This window comes from Myotis yumanensis, unplaced genomic scaffold (genome assembly GCF_028538775.1).
Source record: "Myotis yumanensis isolate MYYU_CA2020_CCGP unplaced genomic scaffold, mMyoYum1.0.hap1 SCAF_16, whole genome shotgun sequence".
Lineage (NCBI taxonomy): Eukaryota > Metazoa > Chordata > Mammalia > Chiroptera > Vespertilionidae > Myotis > Myotis yumanensis.
The window spans coordinates 15,981,367-16,001,966 of record NW_027223767.1 but is presented as its reverse complement, the minus strand read 5'-3'; the positions used below and the strand labels follow the sequence as shown (position 1 = coordinate 16,001,966).

Below are 20,600 nucleotides of genomic sequence, written 5' to 3'. Positions count from 1 at the left end.
AGACCGTTCACCGCTGGCTCCCGCCATCAGGCCGCTGTGCCCCTAATCGCCAAAGCAGACGGCGTCTCCGGGACCCCGCACCCCATCCCCGGCAGCGAGCACCTCCCCGCAAGCCTGTTGGCCGCGCTCTGACCACTGACCGAGCCCGCCCGCCCCGTCCAGGCGGGAGCAGGACCACCTTCTTAGATGTCGGTGCTAAATGAGTGCTGAGGCGGGACGCGCGCTGGTTCCCGCGACTCGACTTCCCACCATGGGAAACCCGGGCACAGCGTCCTGAACCCCGACCTCAGAACCAGGGCTGGGTACTCCCCCGCTGGGGGCCTAGTGGGAGCCAGCCTACCCGCGCTCGTAAGTAGATGCTCCTCACGCTGCTGGACAGGCGTCATGTCTAACATTCCTGAAGCTTTGCGGTGCGCCAAGACTTTACGAACAGCCTGCGAGACGTAGGGGGCGGGCTTTGAGAGGCAAGACCTCCTCTGATTGGTTGACTTCGGAGGGCCGCTGCCTTCGATTGGCTGGTGTGTGGGTGGTGAAGTGCGCGGGAGATTTGAATACCTACTTTGTGTGTGGACCAGGACCTAGGTAAGCATTCCCAATCCGCATTCTCCCCACTGTGTTTTTACACATTAGTACTTGACCAGTACGACAGCCAGAAGGCGCATATTCCGAGCACTGTGCTGTTCGCTTGGGAGCTCCAACCTCAGCTCTGGGTTGGACACAGCCACCCCGAAGTGCCAGGCTTGAGCCCTGGGTTCCGGCATCTCCTCCCACCTCCAGCCCCTTTACCCGTCCTGGTTGTGAGAAGCCTAGAAATCTCTCACGTCTTTTCCCAGCCGCGCCGGCTCTGTGGCCTAGTGCACCTGGGCCTGCCTGCGAACACCTCACGGCATCGTCCAGCCCAACCCCGCTGTACACGTGGGGAGTCCGAAACCCAGCGGGAGCAGCGCGGCCGGAGATAACCCCGCCCGCGGCCGACCTATAGCGAGTGGGTCTCCCCTGCTTGGTGTCCCACGTCTTTGTGAGAAGTTGAGATGGCCGAGCATCCGGCTCCACGGCTCCCAGGCCACAATCCTGTGTCTCCTGCGCTGGGGACTATAGAATTCCCGCCTGCGCAGAGCCTTCGGGAGAAGGTGCTTCGCGCCGGACCCCGCCCCCTTTGCCTTGGGCACGCGCGTCACCCGTTGCCATGGAGACTTCGTTGTTTACCTTCCTCTTCTGCGAGAGCCGGGAACTGCGGTTGGGATTAGGAGGCTCCTATTCCGAGCTAGTGTAGTTGTTCTTCCTGGCGCTGCGGTAAGTACATCCCGGCCCCACCCCGTCAACCCTTAGTTGCAGCCCTCAGCCCTACTCAAAGTCTTATGCCTGCTGGGTTCAGCCCTAATTTAGGTCTAATTTCGATTTCTCCCGAGGCTTCTCAGATTTATTCAGGAGTCTTGTGTTAAGTTTGAGCGTCATGCTCAGGCAAATTTGGGAGAGACTGTAAGAGGGACTGGACTGGGAAGAAAGGGGGAGACTCCATGCTGTCTGTCGAGGCTGAGTTTCCTGGGGTGCTCAGCCTGGTCAAGGTCTGACCAGGTTCCATCCTTGCATGTTTGAAGGGCTTCGGAGATCCAGACACCCCTAAGAGCAGGCGCTCAGTTTTTTTGGGTAGGGATGCGGGTGGGGCAGGTGGGGTGGGTGGGGATTTTAGTCTTTCTGTTGCTGTGGACTCATGTGTTCCCCTTACTGTTCTCTCCTTTTCTTTGTCCTGGGAAGTTTTTAGATTCTCCTATCTGCTAAATAGGCTCAATACCCAGTTGCTAGTTTACAGATAATTGTATGTGTTCATTTTTAAAGAAAACATGTCTGGGTTCATCTGTGTATCAGTATCTAGTAAAATTGAACACTCCCCAGTCTAATAAGTCATAAAAATACATGAATGTGTTCACCAAAAGACAGGTAGGAGAATCTTTTTAGCATTTTCATGATAGGCCCCAAACAAACAACAACACAAATACCCATAAACAGTAGAAAAGACAGATACATTTTGGTATATTTATACAATGGTGTACTACACTGCAATGAGAATGAACCAGCTACAACTATATGAACAATACGGATGCATCTTACCAACATAATGTTGAGTAAAAGAAGTCAGATACAAAAGAGTACATACTGTATGATTCCATTTATATGAAGTTCAAAAACAACAAAACTAACTTATAATGTTAAAAGTTGGGATAATGGTACCCTGTGGGGGTGGGGATGGAGAATAGTGACTAGAAAGAGGCATGAGGTGCTGGTAATGCTTATTTCTTGACCTGGATGCTGGCTACACAGATGTGTTCATTCTGTGTACAGATTATGATTTATGCACTTTTTGGTATGTATATCACATGAAAAAAATGGACATTTAAAAAAGGACAAATTGCTTTCTCTTCCCGGGATTTTACTTAATCTAAAAGAAGTCTGCCTGTGGTCAAATGGCCAAACTACTCCAAGCTCCACCGAAGTTCCTGCCCTCCGAGTGGCACCTTGCTAACAAGAGCCAGTACCACAAAGCAGAGGCTGAAAGGTCCCGGTCCGAACGCCTGGTGGCAGAAAGCCAGAGGCTTGTGGATGAAATCGACAAGTCCACGAGAAAATCTCAAAGCGATGTGAACAAGAAGCTAGGTAAGACAGTGCATTTGGTGTACTTGTGAACGTGTTTTGATGAAACTCTTCAGGTTTAGCTAGACTGTCATTTGCATTTCATGTTCAGGGTCTTAGGGAGAAACATGTGTATTCTCTAGGTTCTATGTCTAAGTTCACTGCCCCAAGACAGCATGATAATCCAGTCTGAGTTTCAGCCATCTGTCATCTATGATTTATTTATTCCATACACAGTAGTTGAGCATCTTAGAGCATCTCTGGACTAAGTTCTGGGAATATCACATGGTAATCAGAGTCTCTACTTTTGATGGCTCCTGGCTTAAGGAGGAGAAAGATACAAATATTATAACCTGAATATAACCAGATAGGTCCTGGGGTAAGGGGTATAGAAGTAAGAGAATTGAGAAAGATTTCCTAGAGAAACATTTGAACCGATTCTTAAACGAAGAGTAATTTTCTCTTGGGAATTCCATTCTTAAACACTATAAAGGGCACTGCCCTAAACTAAAACAAGAATAAACATAAAATTTCCCAAATGCTAAAAAATAATAAACCCGAGGTCACAAACTCAAGTGTCTATAAGGATTGTGCCCGTAGAAAAAGAGTTGAATACGACCCTCTGAGAATAGGAAGTGGAGGGGATGGTGGTTACCTGGAGAACGTGTGCTCCATCTAAGGAATCAGCTACTAAATTTCAAACAGTCTTTTTCTAAGAAAGATTATGAGCTTGGTATTGTCAAATTTTTGTCTGATTTTTTAAAAAAGAAAATCTAGAAAGCTGAAAATTTACCCACTTTAAAAATGTTGGTGATGAATTTAATGCATTTATAACATTGGGCAGGATGAACAAAAACACCTATGAAGGAAACATGGTTTAAGGGTAGTTAGTTTTTCAACCTCCAATAAACCAAAGCTGCTTCAGATCAATAATGTTAGATGTTAGAATTTGTAGTTAGAACATATAAAGGACTTTTAAAGATAAAGAAGAAAAAGGCAAACGACTCGATAGAAAAATGGGGAAAACCTTAACAGACACTTTACAAGTGAGGAAATCTAAACAGCCAATGAACATATGAAGAGGTGCTCTAACTTCATTATTCATCAGGGATATACAAATTAAAAATCACAGTTGAGATGCCATTACATACCCACCAGAATGGCTAAAATGAAAAAGGAGGACCAGGAGGGGAAGTGGGGGGAGAAGTTGTTAAATAAGAGAGGGGGAAAGAAAGAAAAAGAAAAATACCGCCCTAGCCAGTTTGGCTCAGTGGATAGAGTGTCAGCCTGAAGACTGAAGGGTCCCGGGTTCGATTCCAGTCAAGGGCACATGCCTGGGTTGTGGGCTTGGTCCCCAGTGTGGGGAGAGGGTGCAGGAGGCAGCTGGTCAGTGGTTCTCTCTCATCATTGATGTTTCTGTCTCTCTCTCCCTCTCCCTTCTTCTCTGAAATCAATAAAAATATATTTTTAAAAAAGAAAAATACCAAGTATTGGAGAGGATGTGGAGCAACTGGAACTCTAGTACCCTACTGGAGGAAGCATAAATTGGAAAATTTATACTGTGAACACTGGAAGTATAACTGCTTTGGAAAGCTTTGATAGTATCTACTAAAGCTGAACATATTGCATACACTTTGACCTAGCTATTGCACTTTTAGGTATATACCTAATACAGATTCTAACATATATTTATGAAAGATACATACTGCAGTGTTCAAAGCAGTGCTCCTTGTAATAGTCCCAAACTAGAAACTATCCGTGTGCTCATCAACACTAGTGGTCATACAAATGTCAAAGAGGCTGTGAGCTGAGCACAAATGAATCGGAACTGATGGCTTGAGGATTATTGGTGACCTTTGAGATGGCAGGTCCAATAGGGTGGGGGAAGATGCAAGGTGAGGGTAGAGGTCAGTTATAAAGTGTGAGTGGGGAGACTTCACTTTCCATGGTGGATGGAACACCTGTATTAGTCTTCCTTTCCTTTTAAAATTCCGACAAAGGAGTAGTAAAGGATTAATGAAAAGTATGCCTCAAAGATGAGATGGGGGCAAGGGTAGCAACACCAGACAAAGGATGAAGATTTTGGAAGCTAGAAAGCAAAAGGTCAAGTGGTAACACACGTAGGGACTGCAGAAAGCCTGGGTAGGTAGAGGACAATGAGAAGCCAGCCAGCTGATTCATGCTATAGATTTATGCTGCAGAAACCTTGAAATGCTCAAATTGGAAGCATCCAATGACTTCAGAAGCTGGAGATTCAGAATAGAGCTGGAAACAAGATTGGTTGCAAGTCTTTGTAGAGAGCCCCTCCCCATTCTGACTCTCCTCCCCTAAGCAGAAGGCTAATGGGAGTTTCAGAAAGAGCACAGAGAAGATGGAGAAGAAGAAATCGCCCATGAGAGAATACAAGAACATTTCCTAGAGCCAAAAGGTCTAGGTTTTCAGATTAAAAGGGCATGACTAGTATGTGGCATAATAATTGAATAAGATGGACACTAGGAAAATAGAGAAGACATTTCTAAAAGCTTTTCAGGTCACATACAAAGGATCCGGAATCAGAATGGCATCAGGCTTCTCATCAGAAACTTTGGAAACTAGGAAATGAAGCAATGCCATCACAATTCTAAATGAAAATTATTTACAACCTATATATCTGCCTAAAGCCAAATATAATCAAATGATGGAGGAGGTAGAACAGAGGCATTTCAGAATTCCAAGGTTTCAAAAATTTTACCTCACATGCATCCATTTCTTAGGAAGTTATTGGAAGATGTGTTTCAACACATTGAAGAAGGAAACCAAGAAAAAGAAAGGCCCTGGTCGGCATGGCTAGGTGCACACCTGAGGGGTTTTGGGTTCAATTCCGGTTAAGGGCATGTACCTGGGGTGCAGGTTCAAATCCTGCCCCCCAGTTGGGGTGTGCGCAGGAGGCAACCAAATGATGTGTTTCTCTCACAATGATGTCTCTCTCTCTCCCCTCCCCCCTCCCTTCCACTCTCTCTAAAAAAAAAAATCAATGGAAAAAATATCCTTACTCCTTGGGTGAGGATTTAAAAAAAGAAAGAGAAAAAGAATAAATTAAATCCAAGAGAGAGGACTCCAACACACGAGATAGTGAAGGGAATTCCTGGAATGATGGCGAAGCAAAGTCATAGGGTGACAGCCACAACATCTGGTTGGAGCCAGAGGAGAAAGCATTCCTGGAGAAAGGTCTCCAGCAAAGAAACAAAATCAATAGGTTACTTGATGGGTTTGAATATACTGAGAAGATATTTATATAGTAGTCCCTCCTTACCCATGGGGGATATGTTCCTAGACCCCCTATTCGATACCTAAAACTGTGGATAGTACCCAACCTTATATAGCCTCCTAGAGGCCCAATGCACGAAATTTGTACACTGGTAGGGTCTGTAGCTGCTGGCTGGGTACTCCCTCCCTTCCCCGAGCTGGCCCTGCCCCCTGGTCGAACTCCTGGTGGAGGGGAAAATTTGCATGCTACACTTATATTATATAGGATGGTTTCCCCCCATACATACATACATACATACATACATGCAATACATATCTTTTCATTGAAGGAAGCACTTTACGGTGTCTCTTTGGCATATCCTAATAGCCAGAATCACTACTCTTGTGTGTTGGGGCCATTATTGAGTAAAACAAGGGAAACTTGAACACAAGAGTGTGGTACCGCAACAGTCAATCTGATAACCAGGATGGCTGCTAAGGGGCTAACAGTAGTGCAGTGTACACAGTGTGGATACACTGGACAGAGGGGTGATTCTCATTCCGGGGGAGACAGAGCGAGAAGGTGTGAGATTTCAGAATGGTGCGCAATTTAAACCTCATGAATGATTTTTTTCTGGAATTTTTCATTTATTTTCAGGCCTCAGTTGACCACAGGTAAGTAAAACCACAGAAGCAAAACTGCAGAGAAGGGGCACTGCTGTAGTTTTGTTAGAAAGTTTGAAGAAAAATTAGTATTAAATATGTAGAAAATAAAGCAAAAATATATTAACCTCTCCAAAAAGCAAAAAGTTGTAGAAGGAAAGAAATTTATCATAGTATACTATGTGGTTCAGGTGTATATAACATTTAGATATTCACAATAATACCAACAAGCATTACTTTATTACTTAACAAGATGGTGATACAACTATATTGGGAAGATGGAAGGAGCAGAAGTATGTTGTGAAAGTTGTGTAAGAGCAAATACATTCTTACCTTCATCATAGCAAATCGGTAGATGATATTCAAACTGATAATGAATACACAGCAGTGTAAGCAAGTGGCAGAAGAAATACTGCAAGTGTTTAGTGGTTGCTTCTGGAAAGTGGGAGTGGATAGGGATCAGTCAGAGATTTGTAATACTTGTAAAACTACTTGACTTTTCAAGGAAAATACATTTATATGTTTGATAAAATTGAAAGTTATTTAAAGACAGTGGACATTGAGGAATTAGAGTCAATGAGTGTAGAATGATCTTTGGATTAATCTGATGGTGAATGTAAGAAGTATTTTCCTTCCCACCCCCTCCCTAAGAAGTTCTAAGAAGAAAAGAACATCTCGTTAAGACTTTTTCGATAGTTTTAAAGTTTCTAATCCAAAAGTTGGCTGCATTGGGAGTAGATTAACCCCCCTGTAACTTCTCTGTGGGCTTCAGAACAGAGACTTGAGGAAGTCAAATTCTGGAAGAAGGAGTTAGATGACAAACTTGAGCAGCTTGTGTATGCGACCGAAGATCTACTTGCCTATCAGACCAGATTGCGGAAAGCCCTGGAGAGCCTGAAAGAGCCCTTGCACATCACGCAGAGGTGCCTGGAGTACAGGTAGGAGGGAAGGTCCCTCCGGCGAATCATCTGTTACGAGAAATGAAATGCTGGGTAGCGAGAGCTGACCGTGCTGGGTGGTGGGTTAGAACGAGGCAAATGAGCATGTGTTCTTTTAGAGCCTGAAATTATCTCGGCATGCCCGTGGTGCCGGGCAGTGGACGCAGCACTAGCCTGGGTTCTTGTCTAAACTCTGCCCTTGACTAACTTAAATATAAGTTAGGACTGGGTTTGGCTGTGGGTAATCAGAAAACCGCAAAATAACACTGAACCGAAATAAGAGAGCTGCTTCTTCTCTCCCATTTAAGAATCTGGAACTAGGTCAGGGTTGGCATGGTGTGCCACAGTGTCAGGGCTCTGGGCTCTCTCTCTCTTTTAAAATGTTTTTTATTGATTTTAGAGAGAGAGGAAAGAAAGAGAGAGAGAGGGAGAGAGAGAGAAACATTTGATGAGAGAGGATGAGAGAGAACATCAATTGGCTGCCTCCTGCACACCCCCCTGGGGATCTGGCCTGCAACCCGGCCATGTGTCCTGACCGGAATCAAGCCGGCGTCCTCTTGGTGCATGGGTCGATGCTCAACCGCTGAGCCACACCGGCTCGGCCAGGCTTTCTCTATTTTGTTTCTCCACTGCACATGGCTTTCACTCCCAAGGTTACCTGGTGATTCAAGATGGCAGCTGGAGCTCCAGCCATTGTGCCTACATTCCAGCAGGTGGAATAATTAGGGTTTGGCATTCACCATTTCTACTTGCATCTTGTTGACCAGGACTTAGTCACATGGTCACACCACGAGTAACTAGGAAATGGTGTCTTTATTTCGGGTATGCAGAGCAGGTACTGCAGTTACCAGAGGACAAGAAGTCTACTCCTATATGCAGAATCACACAGAAGTACTGTGTCCAGAGAGCACTGTGCAAGCATAGATTTCTATTCTAATTTCTTTCCTCTAAGTCCTGTGAGTAGATGATTATATCTGCTCTGGGCTAATGGTCATTTCAGACCTGTCCCTGTCACAGTGCTAGATGGCATGCCACCACAGGTCTCCTTGCCACCAGCTCAGTCCCCTCCAATCCAGCGCATCCTCCACCTAGGCTTTTCTTTTTTAATATATTTTTATTGACTGCAGAGAGGAAGGGAGAAGGGAGTGAGAGATAGAAACATCAATGATGAGAGAGAATCATGGATTGGCTGATTGGCTGCCTCCTGCTCACCCCATGCTGGGCATTGAGCCTGCAACCCAGGCATTTGCCCTCACAGGGAATCGAACCGTGATCTCCTGGTTCATAGGTTGATGCTCAACCACTGAGCCATGCTGGCCGGGCCACCCTGGCTTTTGAGCGAACTTTTCTGAATGCAGATTTTTACAGGTCACCCTCATGCTTTAACATTTTTAAAATAATTGCAACCCCATACCCTAGTACCTTCAAGATCAAGTTGAAACTTCTTAGCTGAGCAAACAGAGTTCATCATGATTGGGCCCACAGTGACCTCCAGGCCCGCACCTCATCCCCAACAGCGGGATGTGCTTGGGTGTGCTGAGCGGCTCCCAGTTTCCTGACACACCATGGCTCTGTCCATTCTGTTCCCTCTTCCTGGAAAGCCCTCCCTCAATGAGCGTAGCCAGGACCCTCTGCACCCACCAGGCAGCAGTCTCCCCAGCCAGACTTAGAGAGTTTGTGAAGCAAAGGTCAAGTCCCCATGAAAGAAGCCAACATCCTGTCAGCTCAAGTCTACACCTGAGGGTGAATAGAATGTAGATGTTGCTAAGTTGATTGAGTAGGTGCTACTATGTGCCTCCCATGCACTATCATGCAAGGTAGAAAAGAACAAAATACCAGGTATTAGGCAGTGACTGGTCAGTTTTGGGAGTTACAGTACAGTGATTAAAAGCATGCGTCATGCCCGGCCGGTATGGCTCAGTGGTTGAGGTGTTGATCTATGAACCAGGAGGTCACGGTTCAATTCCCTGTCAGGGCACATGCCTGGGTTGCGGGCTTGATTCCCAGTGGGAGGTGTGCAAGAGACAGCTGATCAATGATTCTCTCATCAGTAATGTTTCTATTTCTCTCTCCCTCTCCCTTCCTCTCTGAAATCAATAAAAATATATTTAAAAAAAAAAGAAACAAAATCTCTGACATAAAAAAAAGTGTGCGTCATGCCCAGTTCTGTGACCTGGGCTTACCCTCCCTGAAACTCAGTTTCGTCGCCGGTGCTCGAAGGGCTCATTGAGAACATTCTCACGAAGAGCTCAGCACAATGCCTGTCACACAGGAGTGCTCAGTGGTGGGGGTAATACGGATGTTGCTATTACTATTTAAAGCACCTTTCTGGATTCCAATCCTGGTCAAAAGATGGGACTAGGATCGAGGAAGGAAACCTATGTCTTTGAAATTCTAAGCCAAAAGAAATATTTCCACTAAACAGAAAGATGGGCAAGGCTTCGGAACTGATGTCCAAGTCGAGGGGAAATGTCCATCTGGCATTTTCGGACCAGGGACCAGCCATCCGTCAATTTTTCCTCATTGCGTTTTGGATTTGTTTCAAGGCGCAAAGACCCAACTAGTGTACATCCCCGACCAGGCCATCCATCCAGAGTGGGTGCTCCTCACACCAGTTGTCCAGATGGTTTTAAATGTCCAGATGTTAGCACTATCATGTTGCCTCCCTCCGCACGTTGGGTGACCTGGCCCTTTCTCTGGGCAGGGAGCAGCGAGTGGGCATCGACCTGGTGCATGATGAAGTCGAGGAGGAGCTACTGAAGGAGTACGAGATGATCCAGGGGGTGATAGCCCTGCTGACCCGCACCCTGGAGGAGACCACCGAGCAGATCAGGTACGGTTGTTCGGGCCACTCCCACATCTCCACTGGGCGTACCTAGAAGAGGCAGCACCCACCAAGGCTGGGCTCCATGGCACAGAAAGAATGGGGTTCTGTACTCCTATGTGCACTTTCCATGCCCTGAGGAGGCTTGGGAACACTCAGAACGAGGCCTGGACAACCTCTCATATCTGCCAGTCTCCCTCTGGTGGTGGGTGGGGTTGGGGCCGGATGTCAGCCCTGCCTATAAACTGGAGGACACTCGAGCTGTTTTTTCCTAGCACGGACCTCTCACATAGAGTATGCCACAGTGGTGACATCAGAAAAGGCCACAGCTGGAGGATGTTGAAGTCCAGGCTTGGTTACGTTAATTTGTCACCAGGCATCTCATGGGGTATGTGTGGGGAGGGCGGGGGGTTACGTGATGGAAAGGGGAGGAAGTGACGCCATCCGTACTAGACTGAGCTGTAGCTTCATTTTCCAGGGCCTCCCGAGAAACTGTAGGTGCCATCTGGGCCTTCCAGAGGGAGAAACCTTTCCCTTCTCCCTTCAGGCTGAACCGCTCTGCAAAGTACTATCTCGAAAAGGATTTGAAAGACAAGTTTGTGGCCCTGACCATTGATGATATCTGCTTCTCACTCAACAACAACTCGCCAAACATCAGATATTCTGAGAATGTCGTGAGGGTTGAACCAAAGTGAGTGGGTCCCCGCCTGCTGGCCTGGCCACGCTGTGCTCCTCCCTGCTACCTCGTGGCCCCGTGCTGTGCAGGCAGGTGGGCAGGGCCGAGCGCATCACCCCAGCAGCAGGCTAATCACAGTGAACAACCCCCATGAAACCACCAACCAGGTCAAGAAATGAAACATTACCGCCACCCGGAAACCCCCATCCTGTCCCTTCTTGGCCAATACCCCCCTCTCTTCCCCAAGATGACCACATCCTGACTTCCAATAGGTTTGTCTGCTTTTACAATTATTAAGTAGCATCTTATACTATCTATTTTTGTCACTTTTCTCCCAATCAACATTATTTTGAGACTCATCAGTGTTATTATATAAAGCAGTTCCTTATCAAGCTAGCAATTTATTGATATCAGTATGGACTCATGGTATCCTATTTTATTCAGTGTGTTATAATCTGTTACTATCATCGTTTATTTCAGTGCTCAAATTGTCTCTACCTGTGTGATCTTGACCAAGTTACTGTCTCTTTCCGAGCCTCAGTTTTCCTCCTCTGTAAAATGGGGTTATGAAAGTTAGCTCACTAGGCCCTCATGAGGATTAAATGAGTGAATGTCTGTAAAAGGCCAGCGCATTGCTTGGCATAGAGTAGGTAGGTTTCCCCAAAGTGACATCTCTTGCCACTGACAGACCACTGTTCGCTCTGCCTGGGGATGAAGAAACATTCTAGGTCAAGCATGTCAAACTCGCGGACTGTGGGCCGCATGCAGCCCACAACGAATATTTTTGTGGCCCAGCCAATGTAACATAATGTAAAAAACTTTGTAATGAAAGTTTCGTAACTTAATTTTTACAATATCCTGTTATACATAATTATTAATAATGAACTATAACATTCACTAATGACTGATTACTATCATTGTGTTGCATTCATTTCCTTACGCGCCTCACACACAGGCGCACCATTTTGCTCCACTAATACTAGCAGCAAATATTTTAGCAGCTGATTGCCACGTCATTAGTCTTGGACTGACTTGTTTGGTGGGTGCAACAGGAAATATTTTGCTTTTGGAGAACAAGAAAAATAGGTTTATTTGTGCAGTTATACAGTTGTCTGGTAAATTTATGTTCAAGAAAAAAGTATTAATTTTTATTAAAATGTTCTATTATTTTATGTTAACGATGACTCATTTATTGCAGCCCTTTGCATTCAGCATGTCTCTATTGAAATAAACCTACGTTTCTATGAAAATGGGAGCTTTTGTTTTTTTGTGGCCCACATACACTTAAACCTTGTTTATTTGGCCCGTGTGCGCCTTTGAGTTTGACATGCTTGTTCTAGGTGCTTCTGGTGGTCAAGGTCGGGTTAGCTTCCAGGGGGTTTCCAGGAGCTCGTCCCCTCCCCTCCCCGTCCCCCTTCCCAGCCCAGATCCTCCGTGAACGGATGCCCGGGTCTGTTTCAGCTCTGTGAGCCTGGAAGACTGGCTGGACTTCTCCAACGCCAACGTGGAGAAGGCTGACAAGCAGCGGAACAACTCCCTGATGCTGAAGTCCCTGGTGGACCGAGTCCTGTCCCAGACGGCCAGCGACCTGCGCAAGCAATGCGACGTGGTGGACACGGCACTGAAGAACGGGCTGAAGGACACCAAGGATGCCAGGGACAAGCTGGCTGTTCATTTGGCCAAGGTGAGCTCCCTGCGAATGTTTCCCCGTGGAAACCTGGACTGGCCTCTGGGCCAGGCTGCTGCCTTCTGCGCTTGTGATCTTGGGTTAACTAAGGAGTCAGGGTCGTTCACATCTCTCCATTTTAGCAGCAGGGTTTGGGGTTTGGGGACTGGAGTGGGACTTGGACCCACTCTGGGCTCCGTTGCCACTCATTACTGCAAAGAACAGCCTATCTCCTCCCTCTGGGCCTCAGTTTCTCCTTATGTGAAATCTGGGGATGGACTATATGGTCTCAGACATCATTGATGACCCTGAAGTTCTATGAGTTGAACACACCCAATTTCTCCAAACCCAGCTGCAACTTCGGGATTGTGGCTGGCTGTCCATCTCAGTTTTCCAGTGGTGTGCTGGTAACTGGCTCCCAGAAAAATAAGGTCCTCAGTTTGTTACCCATGGACACAGACAGTAGGGGTGGTGAGGGCATGTGCTGGGGCGGGGGGCCGGGTGGGAGGAATGGCCAGGGAGAGGTCAATGAGGGATAAAGGAGACATATGTAATACTTTAAAGAATAAAGAATTTAAATTAAAAAATAAATACGATGTTGGAATAAAAGATGATGGAATTAAATAAATTTAATAAAGTCCCCAGTTTGCTGAATCTGTAGGTCTCCATGGTGTAAACACTTTCATCACAGTTGATTTGAAGCTACCCAGTTAACGATGGTCTGGCAAAGTTCCCAAATACTTAACCAGCAGAGCCCCCCTGAGCCCGCTCCAGTATCCCTCCCTAACCACACGGACCCCTGCGTCCTGAGCATATGTGACCATCCCACGGGATAAACTCAGGGCCACTGAGAAGCTGAGGCTAGTGGAACATGTGCTAGGTTTGGATATGTGGGCCCACATCCGGTCCAGTGACAGGCCAGCCGAGTGACGCCTGCCGAGCCCTCAAGCCCTCAAGCTCTCTGAGCCTCCAGCCTCACCTGTAACCTGGCCCCACTCTGGCAGTTTACTGACGGTGAAATGCAGAGAGCGGAAGGGACCCCAGGTGGCAAGGTGCATAGCGGGCAGCCTGGAACTAGAGCCCCGGCCTGCTCAGCTCCAAAGCCTTGTCTTCCTGCCGCATTCGTACCTCGCCCTCCCGGAACCCAGCGTCTGGTTGTCAGGATGGATTTATGCGATGAGCAGGACAAGCCAGAGTGCAATCGAAGGTTATACTGTGGTCGTATTTCCTATCAAAATCTGTTGCAAATGTTCATCTGTGAATGCTGTTCTGTAATGAGATTTTATATATTTCATCTTGGGAAATGTCTTTTCATCTAAATAGTGCTGCCAAGTACTGATAACGATCTGTGAGCACATGATTTTAATTGGATACACTCATCGCTTGGAAGGCATTTGTAGAATTCTGTTGAGCTTCTTCTCCTGATACCGGCCTGTTAGCATGTCATTACATTTCGGATTAATCACTTGCTGTTGAAGGGTAGGCAGAAGCTCCTCCATTGCACAATTAAGTGGATTTTGAAATATGGAAATTTCCTTTGCACTTGTTTTGAGGTCCCCCCCCCCCAAAAAAAACAACCACTGCTGGCACTTGGAAAATATGTCTGCTGCACATCTGTGTGGGAATGGAGGTCTTGCTTCTTGTTTAGACTTTTGACAGCACAGCTTGGCAAGACTTGTGATTCAAACCATGTTAGCTGTTGAAATGACTTTACCGCAGTGTAAGCTTTGCATGTGAGTGTTCTCTTGCTTTCTGATTGCAGGTGGGATTCATTAAGATATATTATTACATCCTAGCTGGTTTGGCTTAGTGGATAGAGTGTCAGCCCACGGATTGAAGGGTCCTGGGTTCAATCCTGGTCAAGGGCATGTACCTCAGTTGTAGGCTCAATGTGGGAAGCAACCAAGTGATGTGTCTTTCTCACATCGGTGTCTTTCTCACCCTCTCACATTGGTGTTTCTCTCTCTCTGTCTCTCCCCCTCCCTTCCACTGTGTCTAAAGATTAATGGAAAAATATCCTTGGGTGAGGATTAACAACAACAACCAAAAATATATATTATTACTAAGTCTGCAGCAAAGATTAATTTGCAAAGCTATTCAGTGTTTTATTTATTTATTATTATTATTTTTTAATCCTCACCCAAGGACATATTTTTTCCCCCCCATTGATTCCAGAGAAGAAAGGAGCAGGAGAGAGAAACATCCAAGAGAGAGAGAAACATTGATCGGTTGCCTCACGCATGAGCCCAGACCGGGGATCGAATCTGAAACCTAGGTATGTGCCCGTGACCAGGAATTAAACCTGAGGCCCTTTGGTGTGTGGGATGACACTCTAACCATTGAGCACACCGGCCAGGGCCCTATTCAGTGTTTTACAGTAGTAGTTTCGTGGGGGAAGGGAGTGGTTCTTGTTTAGAAAAATTTCAATCATGGCCCTGAGCTCAAAATAAATCACAAGAAAATTTCACCACTGATAAGCCATTCGATTGCTGAGGAGCAGGGCAAGTCAGGATATTCAGCTTCTGTTTCTGGCAAAAATTCACAGAGCTGATGAGTAGAGCTCATGAAGTCCCCTGCTGATGATACGGGTTCAGTGACACTTGATGGATTCGGATCTTTTCTGCGAAGTACTTTTCTGGTGAATAATAATTAGAGCTGCAAAGAGCTCACATTTCCTCCACTTCTGTGAATATGTTCAACTAGCCGCTTCTGCTCCACACACATGTGTACCATCCTCAGCTACAACACTTCTTAGCAGATTCCACCTCGGGTTGTGTTGAATTAGTGTTTTCTCAACTTTCTGGAAATGTCCCTGCCTCTAGTTACTTCGTGCGACCATTCGTGGACGCTGGTCCTTCAGGCCCTTCAAACTCAGCACCGATTCCTGGCGAGCAGCATCAGGACCCCTGCCAGCTGGCGAAGAGCAAGGAGACCACCCCACCTCGTGCGGCTTGTTGTTCCATTGGCTGTTGATGCTGTTCCCAGGGTCCTGAACTCGTCAAGCAGCTGTTTTTGCAGAAAGACTAATACACAACTGTATGTTCTCTGGTCACCCTTCCTCAGCTGCAACCAACATGTTTTACTTAATCTTTTATCAGTAAATGGCTTTCCGTGCTTGGTTGCAAACGAGACACTTGGAACCTGACTTTGATTGCAGCCTCCTTTTCATTTTTGCGAAGAGATTCTGCGGTGATGAGATATTCTGTTTTAAATGTCTAATTTTTCTGATCATTGCTTTCCTGTGAGTTGAGGCTGTCATGATGGTGCGTGGCCTGGTAATGATGCATGCCGTATTCTTTCAGCACAGCTGGAGCGTCACTGCATGATAAACACAGTGCTTTGCTGTCGAAGGAACAAAATCGACACTTCACTAGGCCTTAAAGTGCACCGCAGGAAGCCTGGTTTCCTTGTTTTGACATGATGGGTATGTGCTGGTGCTGAAAACTGCCTGGTGATACATGTAGCACTCGGGAAGCTGTTGTTATAACCGTGTCATCTGGACAACAGTGCAAAGCACTGAGAGTGTAACATACATTCTGTCGCAACTTCTTAACCCGGACGTTGAAGCAGCCATACAGATGAATGAGCATGGCTGTGCTCCAGGAAAACTTCATTGTGGACACCGATATTTGAATTTTATGTCATTTTAAGATGACATGAAATATTATTTTTCTTTTGATTCTTTCAGCTATTTAAAAATGTACCCCCCCTCCCCCCAGAGAGCAACCAAAGGACTCGTATGCCTGCGTATTAGCATAACCAATGGACACAGACACTGGGGCGGTGGGGGCTTGCCCGGGGTGGGAATGGCTGGGGGTGGGGGAGTCAATTGGGGAAAAAGGAGACATATGTAAAACTTTAGACAATAAAAAAAAATGTACCCCCCACCCCCCCTTTTTTTTTAAAAAAAAGGAGACTAAAAAAGATAAGCCACAGATAAAGCACTGTTATCCAAAAATAGAGGAAGAACTCTTGAAACTCAACAATAAGAAAACAAACAGCCCAATAGAAAAACAGACAAAAGACGGAAACAGGCATCTCCCCAGAGAAGATAGGCAGATGGTAATGAAGATATGAAAAGAGGCTCAACAGCCTACGTCCTCAGGGATTGCAAATTGAAGCAACGGGATGCCATACACACCCACAGAACATCCAAAACACTGACAATGCCAAGCGCCGGCGAGGGTGTGGAGCAGTAGGCACGCTCACTGTTGGCGGGAGTGCCAAATGGTGCAGCCACTTGGGAAGACAGTTTGGCAGTTTCTTGCAAAACCAAACAGACGCATATGATTCAGCAAGCTCACTCCTTGGTATTTACCCAAACGGCTTGAAAACTTAGGTCTGCACAAAAATCTGCATATGAGTGTTGAGCAGCTTTATTCATAATTGCCAAAGCTTGGGAGCAGCCAGATGTCCTTTGGTAGATGAATGGGTAAACAAACTGTGCTACATCCATACAATGGAATATTATTCAGTGATAAAAATAAATGAGCTATCAAGCCACAAAAGGACATGGAGAAAACTTACATGGGTATCGCTAAATGAAAGAAGCCAATCTGAAATTCATACTGCATGAATCATACTGTATGATTCCAACTGCATGACACCCGGAAACAGTAAAAAGCATCTGGTTGTCAGGGCTTCAGATGGAGGTGGGGTGGGGAGGAAGGATGAAAAGGAGGAGCACAGGGATTTGTTAGGGCAATGAAACCTACTCTGTATGATACGGTAACGGGGGATACATGGCATACATTTGTTAAAATCCATAGAATGTGCAACACAAAGATGAAACCGTAATGTAAACTATGAACTTTAGTTAATAATAATGTATACAATATTGGTTCCTTAGTTGTAACTAATGTACCACATTAATGGAAGATGCTCATAACAGGGGAATCTGTGTTGGGGGAGAGAGGGTATATGGGAACTCTATACTTCCTGTTCCATTTTGCTGAAAGTCTAAAACTGCTCTAAAAATGAAAGTCCAGCCCTAGCCGGTTTGGCTCAGTGGATAGAGCGTCAGCCTGCGGACTCAAGGGTCCCGGGTTTGATTCAGGTCAAGGGCATGTACCTTGGTTGCGGGCACATCCCCAGTAGGGGTGTGCAGGAGGCAGCTGATTGATGTTTCTCTCTCATTGATGTTTCTGACTCTCTATCCCTCTCCCTTCCTCTCTGTAAAAAATCAATAAAATATAGTTTTAAAAACTAAAGTCCATAGCCCTGGCCAGGTGGCTCGTTGTGTGGAGCCTCGTCCGGCACACCAAAAGGTAGCCGATTCTATTTCCAGTCAGAGCACATACAGAGGTTGTGGATTCGATCCCCGTAAGGGAGGCAACCGATTGATATTTCTCTCTTTCTCTCTTCCTCTCTCCCTAAACAAAAACATATCCTTAGGTGAAGATTAAAACAAACAAAAAACTAAAGTCCATTAATTAAAAAAACATTCGTATTTCAGTCTGTACAAAAACAGTCTGTACCAAACCAGACTGCATTTGGCCCCTAGGCTGCTGACTCCTGATCTAACCCATAGTATTAGTAGTTTTGTTTGAAGGAATCTGTGCACTTAGTATATTTTAAGTATTTGTAAAACTTAAGAAAATTTGGCCTGTTTTAAAAATATCATAACAAAATTTGTAATGAAGTAATTTAGCCTTATGATTTTAGTTGAAATTTTAAGTTTGAAGACAGTGTTAAAGTATTTGAGAATTTAAGAGTAATCATTTTTACTAGGTTACTAGATTAACGAGGTCTTTTAAGAACTGCAGAAAGCCTTGTCTGCTAAGACGACTCAGGTAGTTTTTAAAAGTTTTATATGAAGTTTATAAAAACTATATGTTATATATCAAATTTACAAATGCTGCTTTAAATAAGTGTGTTTGAAGGATTTTAACGAGGCTTGAAGTTGGAGCAACTATTAGTCAAAGTCAATTTAAAGTGATTGTTAACATTTGCTAAATTTAAAAATAGTATACTCTCTGAGCTGAACTTAAGAAAACCTTAAGAAATGTTAAGAAAAGGCTCAAGAAAACAAAATGCAATGTGTGGACCTCATTTGCATTCTAATTTGAATAAACCTACGGACAATCAGGGAAATCTGAGTGTGTTTGTGAGAGAGAAAAAGGTACCATCATTATGTTAAAAGACAATAAAAGCATCCTTACTCAGGTATTTAAGACTGGAATGATATAATATCTGAGATTTGCTTTGAAACAAGCTGTTGGGCAGGGGTGGAGAGAGGGGGTTATAGATGAAACAAGATTGGCCATGTATCGATCATTGATTAAATTGATGAGTACCTGAGGTTCATTATATCAGCTACTTTTGTGTATGTTTAGAAAATTCTATGATGTAAAGATTTTTTTTAAGTTTAAGAAAGAAACAAAAATTTAAGCTAGTTAAATATTAATCTAAAAACCCAAGTAACATCTAAGTCATCTTTTCTGTGCACAAAACCACCTTCAAAGAAATCAACAAAACTCAGTATTGAACTGCTCACACTTCAGGCTGCTAGGGAGCAGAATGGGTGCTAGTGGCTGGGTTGATGGAAATAGGCGGCCATCTACTCAGCACACACGGTACTTACTACCCAGGTGAACAGGCAGCCTCCAGCCTTTACTGAGGGCATTCTCCAGGGAATTCCCATTATTTGGGAAGGAGATGGGGGAACAATGCCAGTCATGCCCACTCCACCTGCGAGGTTCTAAGGTTGGGTGAGTTGCCTTGCTCACCAGCAATCCCTGCTGTAGGGAAGAGAGATCAGACTCATTCTGGGGCCCTGCTTGGGTAGAAATCCGAGGTCCCCTCTTCCTAGCTTACATGATCCCAACAGACCTCCTAAGAGTGTGTGCTATAGAGTTTTGAGGAGCACAACCTGGTCTCACCCACTCCAATCCTTTCTGTAAGGTCATGGAAGAGATTGCTTCCCAGGAGAAAAACATTGAGTTTCTTGAAAAAGCCATCCTGGACCAAGAAGGGCCTGCCAAGGTGGCTCATACACGCCTGGGGACCAGGACATGCCGGCCCAATGTGGAGCTGTGTCGCGATATGGCCCAGTACAGGCTGATCAGGGAGGTTCATGAGATCACCCACAACATTGCAAGGTAGGCTGGCGGCTGGGAGGGGGAGGGCCTCTGGGGTTCCAGCGGCTGGGAGGGGGAGGGCCTCTGGGGTTCCATGTGAACCCGGACTGTGAACAGGGCTAGGCAATGCCATCGTGGGGGAAGCCTGCCGGGCATGAGCCCTTTTGCATCTATAATATGTGAGGGGTTCCTTTCTGGAGGACAGCCAAGAGGTTCTTTGTTAACTGCAGCCAATTGCTGCCATGCAGGAAATGGATACCAGCGTTTGCATTTTTCGAAAGTCCAAATCCAGATGTTTAGGTAAAACGCACAGTTTTAAATGCTGGCAGCTCATGGAGCTGTCTATCTTGTGCATCTGGCCTGTGGCCACCAATCTGAAATCTCCGTCTTCAGGAGGAGACACGGAGAAGGACATGCCAATTCTGCTTCTGCGATGAGCACACAAATACATGCCCCCACACCCCCTGGAAAAGCAGTGTGGGGTGATGATTCCCTTCTGTTCTTCCTCTTCTCCCAGATTAAAGGAAACATTAGCCCAAGCTCAGATGGAGCTGAAAGGGCTGAACCGCAGACAGCTGGCCCTGCAGGAGCAGATCCAGATCAAAGAGAACACCATCTACATCGACGAGGTGCTGTGTGTGCCCATGAGAAAGTCCATCCCGCTGCGGGATGGGGATGACCACGGGGGGTGGGCCGGGGGCCTCCGCCCGGACGCTGTCTGCTAAAAGTAGGGACCGCTCAGATGCTCATTAAACCTTATCACAGCACCACGGTGCCGCACCGTCATTTCAGGTAGGCAGCACTTCCCGTCGGCCCCGCACAGCCTCTCGGCCAGGATTCCGACCTGCTCGGAGCTGAGATGGGGGTGCCAGGGTCTATGCCGCTGGTGCTGCTGGGGTGG

The 20,600-nt window shown here is 45.9% G+C and overlaps 1 protein-coding gene across 2 annotated transcripts; it reads left to right on the top strand.

Annotated features, from left to right (window-relative positions):
* Nucleotides 1-1,214: 1,214 nt before the first annotated feature.
* On the top strand, nucleotides 1,215-20,456 carry TEKT1 (tektin 1). 2 transcript variants are annotated; one of them, XM_070393584.1, is made up of 8 exons: nucleotides 1,215-1,293; nucleotides 2,445-2,652; nucleotides 7,289-7,454; nucleotides 10,159-10,287; nucleotides 10,826-10,969; nucleotides 12,416-12,638; nucleotides 19,524-19,720; nucleotides 20,217-20,456. In XM_070393584.1, exons 2-8 carry the CDS (start codon nucleotides 2,463-2,465, stop codon nucleotides 20,422-20,424), a joined length of 1,257 nt encoding a protein of 418 aa, XP_070249685.1. In that variant the 5' UTR covers nucleotides 1,215-1,293; nucleotides 2,445-2,462; the 3' UTR covers nucleotides 20,425-20,456. The 2 variants fall into 2 exon arrangements, with proteins under 2 accessions (XP_070249685.1, XP_070249686.1); XM_070393585.1 differs by having other exon boundaries at nucleotides 1,233-1,293; nucleotides 2,448-2,652.
* Nucleotides 20,457-20,600: the final 144 nt, after the last annotated feature.